Below are 21345 nucleotides of genomic sequence, written 5' to 3'. Positions count from 1 at the left end.
CTCATTGCTATCTAGATAATTAACTCCTCTCCTTGTAATAACACAAATCCCAGGGGCCCCTGAGTGAGTATTCGACCCCTAACTCCATGTCGGGATGGACCATGGGGGCTAATCCTGTTTCAAGATGATGCTTCAAAGAAAAACCTAATGAGACGTTTTGGAAAACACAGACCTGCCCCACTTCTCTGAGGTCAATGAAATAATGACTTGTTTTTCATGAGTCCTTGCGTAAAAGTTCTTAGACGCCAGATTAATTATCTAATTTAAAATGGTCCAAAAGTTGATTGCAGTTTGAGGTCTGGAGATAATCTTTGTGGTGTGGTTGTTGTAGCTGTAGCTATATGCTTGCCAAATATGTTGGACAGTGCATTGTGTTCTGTCTTTTTCCTCTGTGTACTTTATTAGTTGTGGTGACTGATAAAGCATGCATTACTATTTCTATTTCTCATATGTAGTGTGAAAACCAGGTTAGGCATATGGTTTTTTACCGGAGCGGGAAAGGCACAGGAAATTTGCTTTGTTCTGTGTTTGCTCGACTTCAGTCAAAAATAAACCACGTCTTGTTGAATTTTAATACTTGTTTGGACCTGATGTTTTTCCCACCCGTGTACACCAAAACCCATGGTGCATCAGTGGCCTTTTGATTTTGTTTGATTTGAACTTTGACTTGAGTTTTTTTTTTGTTACTTCGTTGACAAACGGCCACTACAGAATGTAAAAAAAAATAAGTAACTTTTCACTTATTAAGAATTATTAAAATGCATTTATATAATACTTTTCACACTGGGAGATATAAACTCACAATTCTGAGAAATGAGTTCAGAATTGCAAGATATAAACTCACAATTCTGACTTTTTTCTCAAAATTGAGAGATATAAAATATTTTTTTCATCTCAGAATTATGAATTGCAACTGCAAATTTACGTCTCACAATTCTGAGAAAAGAAGTCAAAACTGCAAAATATGAACACAATTGTGAGAAAAAAGTCTGAATTGTGCGAAAAAGTCAGAACTGTGAGAAAAATAATTTTGAGATATAAAGCAATTACATTTACTTTTTCGGTCACACTTTATTTATAGGTCCAATTTTTGCTATTAACAAACCATTAATTATGACTTTTGCCTAAATAAACTCCTAATTTGCTTCTGAAATTAGTAAGGTAGTTGTTAAATTCAGGATTAGAGATGTAGAATATGGTCATGCAGAATATGTGCTTTATAAGTGCTAATAAACCTCTAATAGGCATGCTAATAAGCAATTAATTTAAAGTGAGAATTCGACTCTATACTAAAGTGTTACTTCTTTTACTTTTTTATTTTTTTTTTATCAATGGAACGTGCTTTCATACAAACCTGTAATAAATCAGCTAAATTGTTCAATAAGAAATTGTTTCTTCAGACAACTGTGCTCATTGGAACAACGTGGGTAGTTGGAATAACATTTGGGGGAATACAGTAACATTATACACTACAAAGGGATACAGTGAGTGACCGAAGAGTTGTCGAGAATCAGACAGACTTTGACTGCTCATCTCGACTCGTTCAATTTATCTGAAAATAAAATGCGTTTTTATTTGTATTTTTTACAGTGCGGAAGACCTTAGCAACAGCATATCAGTGCCTATAGCATTATGGTGACATGGTTGCATTGGCAAGTCACTCGCATTTTCTTCTTCAAAGAAAATCTAGTTTTGGTGTCTACTTTTGTCACAATTTGTGCAACTGCACTGTGATCAGACCCAAAAGGCGCCTCCAGAGACTGCTGTGTGTTTCCCGGTGATTAAACCGAGCGGGTTGCCATGGAGATCCTCGGAGCTGTCACAGGCCAGCCCCTAAATCTCCACCAGAAGCAAGAGTTTTTGTGTGAGGGTGACACTTCCTTTCAAACAAGCACAGTTTAAACGCTGATTTATGTGCCACTGTAGTGCTTCACAAGGGTCAATACAGGAACACATTCAACTGGGCAAAACAACTTCACCCAACAGATGCCGCATTTCTGACACAGGAGCAATAACTTTAATCCACATGACTGTGAAGATTTGAAGACACTTGCTCACTTTGAGAATCTTATGCAATTAGGGCTTTGTGGCATATCACACCATCCCACTTTTGCGGGTTGACTCCACAAGTGACATCTGGGCTTAATTAGTCCCTCCTGCCCTTTTTTCAGGAGGCGTTTCTCTTCACTAAACCACCAATCAGAGAGTAATCATAGGCCTGGCACTCCACCCCCCATTGCATTCACTCCATCAAGGCTTTTTTTTTTTTTTTTTTTGTATGTGAAGTATTCTTCGTCCTTTTTTCCCCCTTATTCCCGCTGCTCTGCCTCCTGAGCACCATCCAGAAGCACTGGTGTGTCACAAGAACAGCTATGAAGACAGTAAAGCAGTCCTCAACCACTTCGTGACGGCAACCCAAACACTGCTTTCAAAGCCAGTAGAAGTACCCAACTTCAGAGAGGAGATTTGAGGGACTCAGTTTTAGACAAAATCAAGGGATGTCATAGGAAGCCTACAAATGAGAGATACTGAAGCAAACAAGAGCTACAAAGGGATACAGCGAGTGACCGAAGAGTTGTCGAGAATCAGACAGACTTTGACAGCTCATCTCGACTCGTTCAATGTACTCTGAGTGAGTTGGATTTCTTTGGAATTCTTAAGAGAATTGCAGGTGGCTGAAGAACTTCACTGAACTCAGATTAATTCTTCATTAAAACACAACTTTAAAAAGGACAATTATGGCCAACTCTGGGTTTCAGCTTCTGGGCTATTTTCTCGCTTTGGGTGGATGGATTGGCATCATCTCCACGACGGTGCTGCCCCAATGGAAGCAGTCCTCTTATGCAGGGGACGCCATCATTATGGCTGTGGGCTTGTATGAAGGCCTGTGGATGTCCTGTGCATCTCAGAGCACGGGCCAGGTGCAGTGCAAGATCTTTGACTCCTTGCTCTCTCTGGATGGTAAGTACTAATCAAAAGGTTATTAGAAAAGCGATAGTTCACAGTTCTACCAGCATTTACTCAACCATATGTCACAGCAAACCTGTATGAGTAAAGAAAGTGCACATAAAAAGGTATTTTTATGTTGTCTCTCCATGTATGAACAAAAATATTCTTCAAAATATCACCTTTTGTGTCCCAAAGAAGCAGTCATATAGGTTAGGAATGACCTATGAAAAAAAAGTTTCCAAAAGGGTATTTTTGCAGTGATGCAGCAGGGGAACCAGTTGGGTTCCCCAAAGAACCATTCAGTGATCAGATCTTAAAAAAAAAAAATTCTTAGTGTAAAGAACATTTTAATAATCTAAATAACATTTTTGAAATATAAAGAACATTTTGTGCAATTGAACGATTCTGAATGTTAAAGTTTCTTCATGGAACCATTGATGCCAACCTGACATATGATACATATGTTGAAGCTTGATATATAACAAAAATTAAAAAAAACTTTATATGAAATAATTAAATCAAGATTCTTTGGCTAGAGGAGGTTGGTGGCAGTAAAGCACAATCAACAGAGCTGCTGTGTGCACATGGATTTAATTAACTAGTTTAATCGATCAAATTAAAATATGTGCATTTTGACATATTATAATGAAAGTCTTATGTGACACTAACCTCACTGAGGTGCTGACTCTACCAGACTGTTGAAATGCCATGGAATGCAATTACACGGCGATGAATCAACATTTAGCTCCATTGTCATTGTCAATTTTGTGGTGACTTGTTACGTCTAAACAGAATCAGTCACTTCTCATCTATTTCTGGGACGGTCCCGGGAAAAAGACGTCTCAAAAAATCAATTATGAATGGTTGCTGATGATTGCAAATTTGGGAGGATTAAATTTTTTATTTTTCATGACAAATAGCATCACAATCACATCTGTTTGTGATTTGTGGTTAAATATTACAACAGTGCAGGCAGTGACAAAACATAACGGTTCTGAAGAGTTATGAGACCCTTTCAAAACAACAATAGCAGAAAATGTAATAGAAACGTGGCATGGTTAAGAGAAAACAGTTTGCCATCTTATATTCTGCATCATTGATTAAATAGCAGCGTATTGTCTCGAAGTGATGAATGGCAGTTGTGTTGAGAAGAAAAGGCCAGTGTTTAGGCAACCACCAAAGAAATGTTCAGAATGCACATCCCCACACAACACACAGGTCGTCTTTATTGCTCTTTAGAAGAGATTTAACAAATGTATTATTACATTTGTTGTTACAGATTTGATCTGACTGACTGATAAAGTAAAGGTTCCAAAAGGAACCAAAAAATTCTGACAGCATGATGTCATTTAATAACTTTGTTCTACATTTATGCATTTAGCAGACACTTTTATGCATTCAGGCTATACATTTTTTTTTTACCAGAATGTGTGTCCCCTGGGAATCAAACCCACAACCGTATGCGCTGCTAACTCAAAACTCAACCACTGATCCACAGGAACACGTTGTGTTCTACAAGGAGCATCCACTAGTGCTTTAAAGAACACTAAAACCAATTTGTCAAACTGAAGAACCGACAATCTACAAGTATACTGCAACATCAAGAGCTTTTTTTAATCTCCAAAGAACCATACAGTCACCTCAAGAACCTTGTGAAGCCCAAAATGGTTCTTTATAAGAAGAATGTTTTCTGCTGAACCTAAAATGCTACAAAGAACTGTTGAAGAACATTGTATTACTTTGAGGAGTGCCATTAATCATAGTCATAATTGCTGTAGGCTTTTTTGAAGCGCCAAAGAAAACACCACAGCAATGTTGTCTAAAATATTAAGTATTATTGCAACTGCTTCATCAAAGAACAACTTTCCACATTAGATTGTACAGACAACATTCATCTAAACAACCTTCACAACTATTTTCTGCTTAATTACTGTTAGGTTTTGTGGAATATCATTTGGCTTTCATAGAATCTCTGTGACAGACACCCGCCACACGTACACAAAGGCTGCACTCAGTACTGTATTACTAGTGGTGGAATCTGTAACCCTCGGCCCACAAAGGGTGACGGGACCATCTGATTCCACTGTCCCCCCTCCTCTTAGCCTTAGGTCATCTGGTTGGATAGTGGCTACAATGTTCTGACTTCTGTACGTACAGACTGCCGCCCACAAACTTATATTGTTTGCCCTATCCAGCAGAAGTTCTAGTATCTCTATTTTCTTGATTAACTGTTATTATGTGCCGACAACTAAACACAGTGTTTAGTATAAAACAACATCTCCATGAAGCACACTTAAGCTACAATAATTCAAAGTTAGAAAACTTGCATGCAATGTGCCCAAAGAAATACTGGATGCAATGCAGACAACAATGATATTGTTTTGGTCTGTATATCTAAAAATTAAAGCATAAAATATGAGCACAAAAAAAAGGAAGAAGTTTGGCCTCTTACAAACAAATTAAAAAGGTCTTTAATTTTTTATGGTAGGCTTATTTTAACAGGTAGAGACAGAATACCAACCAAAGAATCCGGAAAAAAAACACATTGTATGAAGGTTAGAAATTGATTTGCATTTCAGTAAGTGAAATAAGTATTTGATCCCCTACCAACCAGCAAGAATTCTGGCTCCCATAGACTGGTTCTGTGCACATGTGAAACACAGATTAGTCCTGTCACTTTAAGAAGTTACTCCTAATGTCAGCTGGTTAGGTGTAAAAGACACCTGTCCACACAATCTGTATCTTTCATTTCAACCTGTCTCCCACCACCATGGGAAAGACCAAAGAGCTGACAAAGGATGTCAGAGACAAGATTGTAGATTTGCACAAGGCTGGAGTGGGCTACAAGACCATCAGCAAGAAGCTTGGTGAGAAGGAGACAACTGTTGGTTTGATTTTTCGGAAATGGAAGAAATACAAAACAACCACCAATCGGCCTCGGTCTCAAGCTCCATGCAAGATTTCCCTCATGGACTAAGGATGGTCATGAGAAAGGATCAGCCCCAAACTACATGGGAGGAGCTTGTTAATGATCTTAAGGCAGTTGGGACCACAGTCACCAAGCAAAACATTGGTAACACACTACTGAAATAATGCAGCTCCCTCTACACAAGAAATCACATGTACAGGCCCGTTTAAAGTTTGATTCAGAGAAGTCTTGGGAGAAAGTGTTGTGGTCAGATGAGACTACAAATGAGCTCTTTTGCATCAACTCGACTCGCCATGTTTGGAGGGAGAGAAATGCTGACTATGACCCCAAGAACACCATCCCTACAGTCAAGCACACAGGTGGACACATTATGCTTTGAAGCTGTTTTTCTGCTAAGGGTACAGGACAACTTTACCACATTGAGGGGCAAATGGACAGGGCCATGTACTGAAAAATCTTGAATGAGAACCTCCTTCCCTCAGCCAGAACACTGAAGATGGGTCATGGATGGGTATTCCAGCATGACAATGACCCAAAACATACCACCAAGGCAAAGGAATGGCTCCAGAAGAAGCACATTAATGTCATGGAGTGGCCTAGCCAGTCTCCAGACCTCAATCCTATAGAAAATCTTCAAAACAGCCAATAAACCTTAAGGATTTAGAGAGGATCTGTAAAGAGGAGTGAACCAAAATCCCTCCTGAGATGTGTGCAAACCTGGTAACTGACTACAAAAAACGTCTTACCTCTGTGCTTGCCAAAAAGGGTTTCTGCACCAAGTACTAAGTCATGTTTTGCTTGGGGATCAAATAGTTATTTCACTCACTGAAATGCAAATCAATTTCTAACCTTTATAAAATGTTTTTTTTTTTTTTGGTTTGTATTCTGTCTCTATACATTAAAATAAACCTAAATGTTGCTGCAGGGAAACCAGTTGGGTTCCCCAAAGGACCATTCAGTGATCAGATCTTAAAAAAAAAAAAATAATAATTCTTAGTGTAAAGAACATTTTAATAATCTAAATAACCATAAAAATTACAGACCCTTCCTTTCTTTGTAAGTGGGCACAAACTTAAAAAATAGTTTCCTCACTGTATGTATATATAAAACTGTAATTAAATGAAAGAAAAAAACATTTTAAAAAATCATCAAAAACAATACAAAAACAAAATTCAAGTGAAATGCATTCTATTGCTGTCAGTGGTTTTGATAAAACACATCAACGACTCTCAGAACATTCACTGTTGGTTAATTTAAACCTATAAGTTAAGGTTGATTTTGAAAAGAAAACACATTTACCCAGAAAGAACGATCTATAATGCAAGCAGACAGCCAGAGAAATATGATAAGAAATGGAAACAAAATTTATACAAACAATTGTTATATGCTAATAAATTGAACTAGACTTTCTCACTTTTGGCTCTTTGTTCTAAATATTAAATTTGCACAGCTAAGAACACTGAACATGGGTGTCAAAAATGATTATGATGTCATAAATAAGTGATTTGTGTGAGGAACACAGTGAGAGATGTTTTCAGTGATGTGTAAAGCAGCCCACAAGCGCAAACAATAGACAATGGCTGAGCCTCGCATGCAGCTTCTCTTGAAGCATGTTCTCTACCATTGTGCATGCGCTTGCCTTCCTTTCATCCGTGCCAGGCACTGCCAGTCTTGGCATTAGACAAGGGACTGTGGGAGGACCCTCCACACTTCACCGGAGTTCGTCATTCAATCCTAACCTTGAGATCACAGTGTTACAAATGTTCTAACAAATCAAGAAATGAAGCAAAACAAGGATTAAAAAGACCAGAAAAAAAGACCTTTCTTATAAAGCACTAAAATCCAGCTTCAAAGGCAGCCTCTTCACACATAAATCAAACAACAAAAGTCGTGTGAAAATCTCTCCTCAGTTCTTGACTTCTTTGAGATGCTGTAATAGTTATTTTATGGCTTCGATTCATGTTTGATGCAACACTTTGTCTGCAAAGGTGATTCCCATTATATAGTCATCTGAACTCTTCTTTTGAGGAGATGTGCATAACAATGCATGGACAGTTCAAAAGGATTTGTGGTCTGCCTCTATTGTGTGATTCTGAGTTGAAGTTGAAGTCATTATCAATGCTGAACTGAAATGTAAGCATGTAGCTGTCACACAAAAGCAGAGACACAGGCATTAAAAACAATCTTCCTTTGTAGGAAAGCCACAGTAATCCCCTCTGTGTGAAACATGTAAAAATGTCACTCCTACAGCATTATGCATGAACTGAACACAGTGTGGGTTATCTGTGGAATTTTAATGTAGCGGAGAAGCTAGAGATCACCAGCAAACAATGCTCAAAATAGACAAGAAAACGGTGCTAAAATGTTTATTCTGGTTTTAGGGAGAATTACATGTGCCAACATGATGTCCAAGTCAAAATTCCCCTTAAAATACAAACAACTGTTTCCAACACTAATAATAAATCAGAATTTTACAATTAATTCTGAAGGATTATGTGACACTAAAGTAATGACTGATGAAAATTCAGCGTTGCATCACAGGAATAAATTAACTTTTAAAGTATACTAAAATACAAAACTGTATTTTTACTGTGTTTTTCTGTATTGTTGATCAAATAAAACGCAGCCTTGATGAGATGAGAAATGTCTTATACATATATGTGTGTGTGTGTGTGTACAAAATTGATGAAGACTATGATTTGCAGTGTGTGAAATGTTTTGTCAGAAAAACTTAAACTCTTTGCCCATTATGGGTGTTTTTTTCCAGTCCATATTCAGACGTGTCGAGCTCTGATGGTGATCTCAGTGCTAATGGGATTCATTGCTATCATTGTGAGTGTGGTCGGGATGAAATGCACAAAGGTTGGTGACAACAACCCATCCACCAAGAGCAAGATCGCCATCTCTGGTGGGAGTCTGTTCCTGCTCTCAGGTGAGACTCCAACTCCACGCTAAACACACTGCGTTTTTATGTAGGTTTGGTGAGAATATGTAAAATTGTGTTTTCTAATTAAAACATGACCATTTCTTTTTTTAATGGTCGGATACACTGGATCGGTTTGAGATGATCATACCAGTAAGCTTACTAAGAAATGTGGAGCAAAAAACGTAAACAAAGTCATTACTACTCTTTACACAAGTGTTACTGTGCTAAGAATGAGTATATTTTGTTATCTAGGTCAATGTCGCACATACCTCAGTCCAGTAAATCATTAGTGTAAATTAGTTTTGGAGAATAAATGGACATTCCTCCACTAGCCTCCACATTTTTTGAGGTCTGTTTTGGTCCTCGGACGCTATATCACTTCTGACCCATCTGACATTCAAGAGTAAAAAGGAAGTGGCTAGTCTGATTACATTAGCACTTTCTGCAAAGGTTGAAAGTAAACAAATATGGACTCAATGAAAGTGCTAAGACTGTGATTTCTGTCATGTCTAGGTTTGTGTACGCTGGTGGCTGTGTCCTGGTACGCCACACAGGTCTCTTACCATTTCTTCGACCCAAATACACCAATAAATGCCAGGTAGGACAATAAATAGGTTTTAAAATTATGAGGGAAACGTTTTGTTGTTGTTGTTGTTTTTAATCAGTTAAACATGTAATTCTCAATAATTATGAACCAATCAAATGTCACTGGTAAAAACAGGTAATAAAATGAAACTAAAAAAGTATTAAAATAAAATACAAAATTATATAAAAGTCATATAAAACATATATGTACAGTATAATATATAAATATATACACATACATTATAAATTATTGATGTACTATGCATATAAGTACATTTAATTTAATATGTAATACAATAAATTAAATATTCTAAATTATAAAAAAAATACTAAATTGATTTTCTGAAGTTTTTAATAAAATAAAGAACATATTACTGTAGAAACTTTTAAAAGAAAATACAATTTTAGTTTTTTCTATTTTAATTGAATGAGTTAGTTGCTGTTTCTTTGCAATTATTATTGAAATAATTTTTTTTAATATTACTATGTATTATATAAATTTTGAAGCTGCTTCAATTAGATATTTGCCAAAAATGGTATACGGTAATTCTATAATTTCTTTTATACACACACACACACACATACATAAACTGGCCACCTTATTAGGTCCACCTTGCTAGTATTGTGATCGCGTCGGCATCTGCGAACTCAAACATGTGTAAGTACCGATCTTTTATACCGAAGTATAAAGACGTGATTGGATAATGATGAAGGTAATTAGTGACGAAGTAATTGAGTCTTCCTGGCAGAACTTAGGCTAAAGCTTTCATTTCCTGAGGTTCGCTTTCGGGGGCGAAGCTTACCAGTATCGGGTTCTTCCATTCGGCCTAGCTTTGTCACCCCGCACGTACACCAAATGTATGGATGCAGTTCTGGCTCCTCTACGACTCCATGGCATCTGCATTTTGAATTAAATAGACGCCTGGCTGATTCTGGCTCAGTCTCAGGAGCTAGCGCTTCGACATCGGGATGTTCTAGCTCTAGAATCTCTGGGGTTGAGACTCAACGCCAAGAAAAGCATTCTCTCACCCTCCCAGAGGACAAACGTATTTGGGGGTGGTATGGGACTCGGTCGCAATCAATGTTGGGTATAGTTACTTTGGAAAGTAGTTAGTTAGGTTACAACGCTACCATCAATTAAAAGTAATCAGTTATGATACAGCGTTACCTATTCATAAAAGTAACGTGTTAGAGTACTCATGCATTACCAAAAATTAAAAGCCATTTGCAGCGGCTCACACATGACAGACACAGCCCCCGGCCCCTTTAAATGCACCTAGAAGTCGTGACTCCCGACAATGAATAACGTCAGTCATCCGACTAAATTAACACTGCAGGATAACAATAACAGGAAAGACAGTCAGCAATAGGCTATTCCACATGGCGTTTTATTTATTTATTATCACAGAACATATTATTAATCAAAATTCGCGCCTACCCAGCCCAGGTAGCCTAGGCTACTGTATATTATGAGCACCACAAGATAACTCCTGATTTTTCTTTAACTTTAAATAATGCAGTTATCAAAGTACAAGTATGCTTACTTGTAAACACTTACTTACTTGCAGATTTAAATCCATTTAGAAATGATGAACAACCAGCCAGCCAACGATCTAACAGAAATTAACAGCTGCCTGTCAAACAAAAATGATAACAAACCGAATTAAATCCTTCACTGCCACACAGGCAAATGACAAATCGCTTAATAGCCAAACTAATTATTATTAAAGTGTCACTCACAGTCACAAGCCTAAATTCGCTTTAACACAGTCCATAAACCAAACGCTGTCCTCTCTGCCATCTTGCCGGGAGTTCGGAAAAGAAAAAAACCCACACACACACACAGGGTCAGGCGCAGGGCACAGACGTATCACAGCCATTGACTTTACGATCACAGAGCTTCGGCTCCGCTGATACATCCGCAGGTGGCAAAAAGCAGGCTGCAGTCGGGATTTTCCTTTCCTTAAAATAACGGATTACTTTTTTTTTTAAAAATAACGAAGTTACTGATTACTTACGCACGAAACTATCGCGTTAAGTTACACATTTCAGGAAAAAAGTAATTAAGAGTACTCTAACGCATTACCCACAACACTGGTCGCAATGCAGGCACAGCTGTCTCCTGCACGTGTCGAATCCATTCTAAACACCCTAAAGAACATAAAGCTAGGCCAGAAAGTCACAGTTTATCACTTTCAGAAAGTTTTAGGTCTCATGCAGCTGCATCCACAGTGATACCTTTGGGCCTCCTGCACATGAGATCGTTTCAGTTGTGGTTCAGAGCCAGGGGATTTCATCCAAGGGCCAATCCCCAGAGGCAAATAAGGGTTATGCGCCAGGGGCTTCGTACCCTATCTATGTGGTTCAGACCCTGGTTTCTGACTTTGGGTCCCACTCTAGGTCCGTGTTGTCGTCGCAAGTTGCTAACAACAGACGCTTCCCTCACGGGCTGGGGAGCGGTCTTAAATGGCTGTCCAGCCCAAGGGATCTGGAGAGGTCATCTTCTCGGATGGCACATCTATTGCCTCGAAATGAAGGCTGTATTTCTGGCCTTGAAATACTTCCTCCAGCAGTTGAGAGGCTACCATGTCCTAGTGCGGGTGGACAACACATCTGTAGTCTCTTACATAAATCACCAGGGTGGACTGCGTTCACGCCGCTTGAACAAGTTAGCGCAGCAGGTCCTGCTTTGGGCACAGGACAAGTTCCTGTCCCTCAGGGCGATTTACATTCCTGGGCATATGAATGTGGGAGCAGATTTGCTGTCCAGACAAGCTGTGACACACGGGGAATGGAAACTCCATCCCGAAGTAGTTAGTCAAATCTGGGAAAGATTTTACGAAGCAGAGGTGGACCTCTTTGCTACACAGGAGACAGCACAATGGCCCCTCTACTTCTCTCTGACTCATCCAGCTCCCCCGGGTCTGGACGTGATGGCCCATGCGTGGCCCAGACTGCGTCTTTACGCCTTTCCTCCGATTGCTCTGCTCACGGGAGTCCTGGCCAAGGTCCGTCAACAGAGGTCTCGCCTCTTACAGATAGCACCCCGTTGGCCGACCAGAGTCGGGTTCTCAGATCTAAAATCCCTCCTTGACGGCTTGCCATGGGCGATTCCGATCAGGAGAGATCTTCTCTCTCAGGCACAGGGGACAGTATTTCATCCCCGGCCCGAGCTCTGGAACCTTCACTTCTGGCCCCTGAGAGGGACCAACTAAGAGATGCTGACCTTTCAGCAAATGTAATAGAAACTATTCTAAGTGCTAGGGCTCCCTCCACTAGAAGAATTTATGCCCTCAAATGGCGTGTTTTCGAGGACTGGTGCATGACACACCATGTAGACCCAGCTAACTGCCAAATTGTTTCAGTACTGGAGTTTCTGCAAGAGAAATTGTCCTCAGGCACAGGCCCTAGTACTCTCAGAACCTATGTGGCCGCTATTTCGGCTTGCCACGTTTTGATTGCCGGGGTTTCTGTGGGAAAGCACCCTCTAGTCGCCCGCTTCATTCGTGGGGCTAAGCGGTTTAGGCCACCCACTAGAGCTACGGTCCCTTCATGGGATTTAGCCATAGTGCTCGAAGGGTTGGCTGGCCCCCCATTCGAACCATTAGAATCAGCGCCTGACAGGCTTCTGCCTCTAAAGATGGTTTTTCTCATGCCCATTACCTCTCTAAAGAGAATTGGGGATTTACAGGCTTTGTCAGTCCTGCCATCCTGCTTAGATTTTGCCCCTGGGAGAGTCAAAGTTATTTTGCATCCTCACCCTAATTATCTTCCGAAAGTTCCTTTCTCGACCATACATCCGGTCACTTTCGAAGCTTTCTGTCCTCTACCATTCACGACACCGGAGCAGCAAAGACTTCACTTACTGTGTCCAGTACGTGCTCTTCAGATTTATGTCCACCGCACTAGCCAGTGGCGTAAGTCAGAGCAACTTTTCATATGCCATGGGGGCCACAAGCGGGGGGCGGCTGCCAGCAGGCAAACAATTTCACATTGGGTGAGGGAGGCTTGTCCTAGCCTATGAGGCACGTGGTCAAACTTCGCCTCTAGGCGTTAGAGCCCATTCAACCGGGGGGTGGCATCTTCAATGGCTTTAGCAAGAGGTGCACCCTTGCAGCAAGTGTGTGATGCGGCAGGTTGGTCCTCTCCGCACACATTTGTCAGATTCTATAGCTTGGATGTCCATGCTACTCCGGGCTCGCATGTCCTTGAGTCGACATCTCAGAGTCATGTCTGAGACCTCTTCGATGTTTGTGCGCACACACTACACAACCCTGGGGGTCCAGACACTTACAGTGCAGCGGCGTTGGTATTCTCGTTCCCATTAGCGCTATTGAGCGCAGCATCGAGTGTAGCTTTTGATAGGTAACGTCTCGGGTTACTTGACTGTAACCCTGTTCCCTGAAAAAGCGGGAACGATATGCTGCGCCTCAATGCCGCACTGTCGACTTGCCCGGACGTCTCTCAGACAAAGGGGTAATCTGAGGATGTTTCCGTTTCACGTCTATTTATAACCTGCAGGTGCACGTAATCAATGATGTTTTCACCGAGGTTATTTAATCCAATTCTTGGCGTGTTTGACACACGTGCTTCGCAACCGGTCGAGCAAAGAATGTTCCCATAAGCGCTATTGAGCACAGCATCTCGTTCCCGCTTTTTCAGGGAACAGGGTTACAGTCAAGTAACCCAAGATGACTTAATTCTTCATGGCATAGATTCAATAAGGTGTTGGAAACATTCTTCAGAGATTTTGGTCCATATTGACAAGATAGCATCACACAGTTGCTGCAGATTTTTCGGCTGCACATTCATGATGTGAATCTAAACCACATCCCAAAGCTGCTCTATTGGACTGAGATCTGGTGACTGTGGAGGCCATTTGAGTAAAGTGAACTCATTGTCATGTTCAAGAAACTGCTCTGAGATGATTTGAGCTTTGTGACATGGTGCATTATCCAGGTGGAAGTAGCCATCAGAAGTTGGGTACACTGAAGTCATAAAGGGATGGACATGGTCAGCAACAATACTCAAGTAGGCTGTGGTGTTTAAACGATGCTCAGTTGGTACTAAGGGGCCCAAAGTGTACCAAGAAAATATCCCATACACCATTACACCTCCACCAGCAGCCTGAACTGTTGAGACAAGGCAGGATGGATCAATGCTTTCATGTTCTTTACGCCAAATTCTGACCCTACCATCTGAATGTTGCAGCAGAAATAGACTCATTATAGACTCATTAGACTACACAATGTATTTTCAATTTTTGTAGCCTCCGTTTCCTGTTCTTAGCTAAGAGGAGCAACACCCGGTGTGGTCTTCTTCTGCTGTAGCTCATCTGTTTCAGGGTTCGACGTGTTGTGCGTTCAGAAATGGTATATATATATATATATAGTAAATGTTTATAAATAAGTATAAAGAGATCACCTGATTACATTATCCTGTGATTGTTAAACAAAGGCGGGGCTTCTCTGTCTTTCAGGTATGAGTTTGGCCCCGCCCTCTTTGTTGGGTGGGCGGCGGCCATCCTTATGATGTTGGGCGGCTCATTCCTGTGCTGCTCTTGTGTTAATGAGGACAGAAGAGGACAGCAGTTCTACCGGCAATCTCAACCCTCTACAGCCAGGGAGTATGTGTAAATCCAAAAATAAATAAATAAATAACAGCACAGCAGAAAAGGAGAAACTATAAATGTAAAGGGCAGCGGGTACAAGAGACAGAGCTTTTCCCACCATGAACACACCTTCTCACTTGAACTGACCGTTTTATTCAGGTCCAAAACATACAAACGAAACTTTCACATGGACAAATATTTACACTGTGTAGGCCTGTGGTCAAAGAGGATTGTGTACTTTTTTCAGAGATACTGAATAAGCATGTACCTTGCTATAATTTCATTTTCACGAACAATGTGGAAATTATGTACTTTACTGACATATACCATTTTCACAACATACCTTAATAAGCTTTTTATTTAAAGGTGCAGTTTGTAATTTTGACAGCTAATGGTTTAAATGGGTACTGCAGTCCAAATTCAAAATATTGGAGAGTGTTGTTGCTCCTGCATAGTTTTTTTTTTTCAGAGAAATAACTATGTGAACTTAGCATGTTTTCTAAATATTTGCAAACATATTATGGTATTTTGTTCTTTTAGTACAGTCAAAAAATTACATACAACCAACGCTATCTAACAGCCAATTTGTACATATTTTACCAGTTGGCTATTTCATACAACCTTTTGTACTATTTCTGCGAGGGTTAAGTTTAAGGGCAGGATTGGGTGTGGTCCTTCATACAAATTCCTACAGATTTGCCACCTCATAGAATGATTTTTCACAAATTATATGAATTCATATGAGTGAGATCATACAAATTTGTACGAGTTAGCCACCTTGTCAAATATATACGAATTGCTGTGAGATCGGGTTGATACAGCACCTTTAAGGAAATCCTATTTTTGCCATAAAATAGATTTAACAAACCAATGTGAAGCTGAAATTCCTAAGAAGCCACAATTTACACTGGACTCTTTTTTTAATTAATTTTTGTATTAATTTGACAAGGTTTCAGGGAAAACTTCCATGTACACTCAAACTGTTTTTATGTAAAATGAATGGAAATATAATCCGGGAACAAAGTCTAACCGATATAAAAGATTTCACAGTCTTTATCTTGCCTTTTAACAAACTAAAAGGCAAATAAAGTCAAAAGAAAATAAATAAAAAGATTCAATTTGGGATACAGTGGCTATGTTCGGACTAGCATGCTACTCTTAAGGCCCCGATATACTCAAAACAAAGTTCTTTTTCATTCTTCGTTTAGGGCAAAACGAATTTAAAAATATGTGAGCAGCACGGTAAGGTATACTGTTATCGAACATCCCGACGTCACCCACTCTGATGAAAGTGAGGTTTATATGAACAAGTAAATATGTGTTGCGCCCTTTTCTCTCAGTAACAAAATAAACACAAAGAAAACTTAAAGAAAAGAAAAGCAAGCATTGTTATTATTATTTCTTTTAATAAAAATCATCTGTTCATAGCAACATGGGTATGCTTGCACGAGCTCTGCAAATTAGCACTCCCATGAAGTCACGTCACATGTATTTACATTGCTCTTTATTATACAGTATATATAGCTTAAAAGCAAACAGCAGCATTAAACATAAAAAAGAGCATCAGTGTTTCATTTCATCAAAAGCAAAACTTAATTTTTGCTACTATAAAGCGGTTCTCCACCGTGTTCGGTCTTTATCCATGGACATCTCGCGTCCAAGGACTCGGCAAACGAAGTGAACCCAGAGAAGAGTTCCACGTGAAAGAAGGCGGAGCCTCAGCTCACACCTCTTGTGATGTATTTGTCATGAACCAATGGTAGTACGAAGATGTTTTGCATCCGGAAAAAACTTTACCGGAAAGTTTGCTTTGGCAAACTTTGTTTTGGCCAGATTTTGACGTCACATCAGTTCGTTCTTCACTTCACATTTCGCTTGAAGTATATCGGGCCTTTATGATATATGTAACAGCCTATATAATATGTATACTGTGAAAAGTATGCTTGGAATACATTGATTATCTACTACATTTGGGAAATCCCACAATGCAATGAGCATTAGAGGATTTAACATATTTCTTGACTCATTATTCAATCAGATACAAATAGCAAACCATTTTTTTGTACAAAATTAGATTTAATAAAATAAAAATAACCATTCATGTGACAATGTATAATGCATTCTGTTGTACATACTATATATATATATATATATATATATGTGTGTGTGTGTGTGTGTGTGTGTGTGTGTAAGCATTATAAAGTATATACTGTATTTATCAAGCAAGTAGTATTTCAATCCGAACATAGCCTGTAGATAGAAACGTGTCAGGGCTGTTCTGATTGGCTGCTCAGTTCTGCATGGTGGGAGCTCTGTTTGCCAGCTATGTGTGTTCCTGACAGCCATGGTCATACTGACACCACATTGAGGTGACCAGGAGTTATGACAGTTCAACCGTCCACTGGAGTACAGGGAATTCCACTAGAACTAAAGCACATTATTTACAACAATTGAGTTCCAGCACTCCAGTGTGGGAACTGGAAATTAGCTGACTTGAGTCAAAAATGTCCAGCGCAAGCTGTAAACATGCTATTTAGATAAAGCACTTTTGAGGGAAAGTCCAACACTGGTTTTAGTCAAATGACAAGTTAGTGCAAACATGCATGGCACAGCGCTTTACCAGCACATATTCTTCTTAAATTGCAACATGTATTAACCTATTTTCACTGAATGTGTGAGACTTCAGGTTCACAAGGAAAACCATTTCCACCACTGAAAAAAAAAAAAAATGGTAATTGCATTTTCTTTTTCCCCAGAATTGCGAGTTATAAACTTACAATTCTGACTGTTTTTCCTCGCAATTGCAAGTTCATATCTTGCAATTTTGACTATATACTATGATAACAAAAGTGCACCAGTTTGCAATATCAATCAGCATAACAGACTATTTTTGTAAAGGTAAAATAACTAGAAGTGAATGACAATTCGAAGCTTTGGCAATATTTTATTGTTTACATTCATGCTGACAAAGCAAATTTTAACTTTAAATTTGGCACCAAAAGCCTTGCACTTCTAAGTTACAAATGGCTGGGCCTGTTCTTATGTTAAAAATAAGGTGTTTAGAACTGGTTAAGTTGGACTAGTATGCAAAAAGGGTGCTGGGATAACATGCACAACCACTTACAGTAAATCCCACATCATTTTAGATTCAGATTGTCTATAATGGGGTCATTTGAAGAAAAGAAAAAACTGTAAAAATAATTTCGAACTGGTGGACAGTAAGTGTTGTATCCTGTCTCCAAAACCAATGAGGTGTTAGTTTTTGGACCAGGTAAAAGTTAACATTCCTTAACTAACAGAAACTTCACTGTGCATGCAAATGACATGTAACTCAAGACTCCTCTTTCTTTCAAATATTCCTCCTGAGACATATCAAACAAGCACTCTGTTCATTTTCCATCATCCATTTTTCCATGTTAACAAACAGCACACATCTATGTGGTAGCACATAAGGTATTACAATCCAATGCACAGAGAGTCTCTTGTCAATGTCTCTATCCCAGGTTTCTCTAATGTTGTTCTTCTCTGACTGTCTTCTTCTCTTCTCTAATTCAGGGATGAGTTGTTGAGTGAGACTAGTTTCCCTGACTGACCATCCCTCCTTGCATTTATTCGAGGACTGTCTGAGCTCCACTCTCTGTATCTGTGTCCCTCACTCCCACCTAGAATCCAAATTTGGACACTTGTCTGTATGATTGGACAAATGTCCCTTCTACACCCTATATACTTAAAATCTATGTGCCTTTTTTTCAACATCTGATCAATAAATATGTTTGAAAAACTGTCCGCCCATATCTGTTGTGTGCATGGCCCCCAAAACTTTAGAACCCTTTGTTTGTGATCAATAAACCATCTTTGTAAATATGTATTATTGTAGTATGTATGTGAAAAAAAAAAAAAACCTACAAAGCATGGACTGTTTCACTGTAATACATCTGAAACGGTGGTGCTTTCCGTTTTCTTTGTAACTCAAACATGTTTTGTTTTTTCTTTTAAATTGCAGAGCAAATGTTAAAAGTTCTCCACCAGAGAAAGGGGAGCAGTACTTGTAGTTTGGGACAGGGCGACTTCGTGGGTCACAAGCTGTTAGATTTTGGCAACAGACAAGACACTCTTTCGGTAAAAAAAGTGAAGAACTCTAGTAAAAAACTAATGCTATATTTAGAAAGGCAGCTGACATGTTTCCCTGTAAGACAGAGGTTCATTAAGCCAAGCAATGCATTTCCAAACTAAATGACTTTGTACTGTAGTGTAAAAACAAATGTCAGAAATTTGATGAGGAGTGAGCCACAACAGCATGATCGCAACTTGTGCGACAAATATGCCATTTTTGTTACAGATGGAGCTTGTTATTCTTGCCGAAAAACTATATCACTCATTTGGAGAGCTTGATTCAGGGTACATTATAATGCATTTAAATAATTATGCAAATCTTCAACATGTACAGTGTAATATACTTTGCTATAACTGTGTTTTGACTCACAAATGTCTTTTAGTTTGATAATAGTTTTCTGCCTTGGCGTATGTGAGATGGATCTTTTACCCGTGGTAAAATCAATTGTTTGTTTCTTTTTTTGTTCATAAAATGTATAGTACATAAACTTTAAGGGGTTTGTCGCTGTTGAGTTTGCTTCAAAAAAACACCCATGCGACAGATACAATTAAATCTCTTGTAATCTCTCTAGTGCACTTATGATTTGTCTAGGTGAATTGTATTCAGCCTGCATTGAAAGGCACTGTTTATCACAAATAATGTCTTTAAAGTTGTCGTGGAGTCTGTAGGTTGTCATTAGAAATGTTTTAGTTCATGTTCCACCAATTATGTTACCTAATATTCAACTATGTATCATCTCATATGACGTATCAAGCTTTCTGTTTATCTGTTTTAAAATAAAATAATCTATACAAAGATGTATTTTTGTGTGTTTGTCAGTTGGGGAATGTTCTATTTGTCTGTTGTCACGTGACTAATGTAAGTCACATGACAAAGCCACACGCTCTTTGGACCAAGACTGTAAGAGCAGCAAACACATTAGAAATAAAAAATGAAAAATGTACCACTGTTCTTCATCTGATCACAAACAGAAAAAGAAGTATAAAGCCAAATTATTTTGTATAACTCAACAACAATATTGTAAGCTAAATGATTCTAAACTAAATGAGCCAAATGAAGTTTGGGGTAAAAAGTGCAACACAAGCAGTCCTAACAGACCTGGAGAAATGTTATCCATTATTATTCCCATTCATATCAATGGCAGATGTTTGGATGGCACAGGATTCTCTGGACCTCGATGCTGCCATTTTTGCTTCCAGGGAACAGCTGTTAGTAGTTAGTCATGTGACTAATCACTCCATATTAGAAATCTTTTTTTTTTTTATTATTTAAGCCCTAAAATAAATTAACAAATAATACAAAAACAACTATTATAATGCAAATAACTAGGCTAATAAATTAATAAAATTAAATTAATATATATAAATAAACTATAAATAAAGATCTACTACAATGATATAAATATAGATAGATAGATAGATAGATAGATAGATAGATAGATAGATAGATAGATAGATAGATAGATGATAGATAGATAGATAGAAACAGTATAAAATGACATACAGTGTATATATTATGTATATACATTTTATTTTTTAATTACACATAATACACTATAAGAATCTAATACACTACAAAATGATATACAGTATAAATATTAGATGGTAATATGGTAAAATCCCTCGAATAAATTAATAATGCAAAAATGAACAATTTAATAAATATAAACAACCATCTACTATAATGTAATTTCACATATATTATCATTAGACTTTAGACTATATATAAAATTATATTTATTATCATTATACTTTAGACTCCGTCCATGAAATGTAAGTCTGTGGGATATTTTTAAGCTGCAAAGTCCAATATCTAAGAAGGGTTTGAAAATAATGATCAAGTTTCAAGTTTGTTTTATTTATAAAGCACATTTAAAAACAGCAAGCACGGCTGACAAGAGTGCAGAACAAAACATAAATCAAAAGCACAGGGCAGATCAGATATTAATGACATAAGCTCACAACGAACTGAAAGCCAAAGGGGGAAAAAATATTTTTAAGATCATTATATTACAAACACTACTTTAAATTTTTATGCATGTTTCATATTGAAATTTTAAATATGCCTTGAGTACAATTTTCTTGGTTTGCATCATTTTCCAATCTTGTCTTCAAAAGTTCCTGTTCTTTCTCCATTTTCATATTAACTAAAAGGCCACAAAAGGAAACAATCTAACTCGCTGATGTCAGTTCATCAGTTAAATGGGGCATGTAAAACCAGATTAACAATAA

General features: G+C 38.4%; 1 protein-coding gene across 1 annotated transcript; it reads left to right on the top strand.

Moving 5' to 3' along the window:
* Positions 1 to 1479: 1479 nt before the first annotated feature.
* LOC132119669 (claudin-19-like) lies at positions 1480 to 19915 on the top strand. The gene is made up of 6 exons (XM_059529826.1): positions 1480 to 1530; positions 2631 to 2961; positions 8646 to 8810; positions 9318 to 9402; positions 14869 to 15015; positions 18556 to 19915. The coding sequence occupies exons 2-6, from the start codon at positions 2739 to 2741 to the stop codon at positions 18590 to 18592; spliced, it is 657 nt and encodes a 218-aa protein (XP_059385809.1). The 5' UTR covers positions 1480 to 1530; positions 2631 to 2738; the 3' UTR covers positions 18593 to 19915.
* Positions 19916 to 21345: the final 1430 nt, after the last annotated feature.

Source organism: Carassius carassius, chromosome 38 (assembly GCF_963082965.1).
Source record: "Carassius carassius chromosome 38, fCarCar2.1, whole genome shotgun sequence".
Lineage (NCBI taxonomy): Eukaryota > Metazoa > Chordata > Actinopteri > Cypriniformes > Cyprinidae > Carassius > Carassius carassius.
This window is presented reverse-complemented; position numbering and strand designations above follow the sequence as displayed.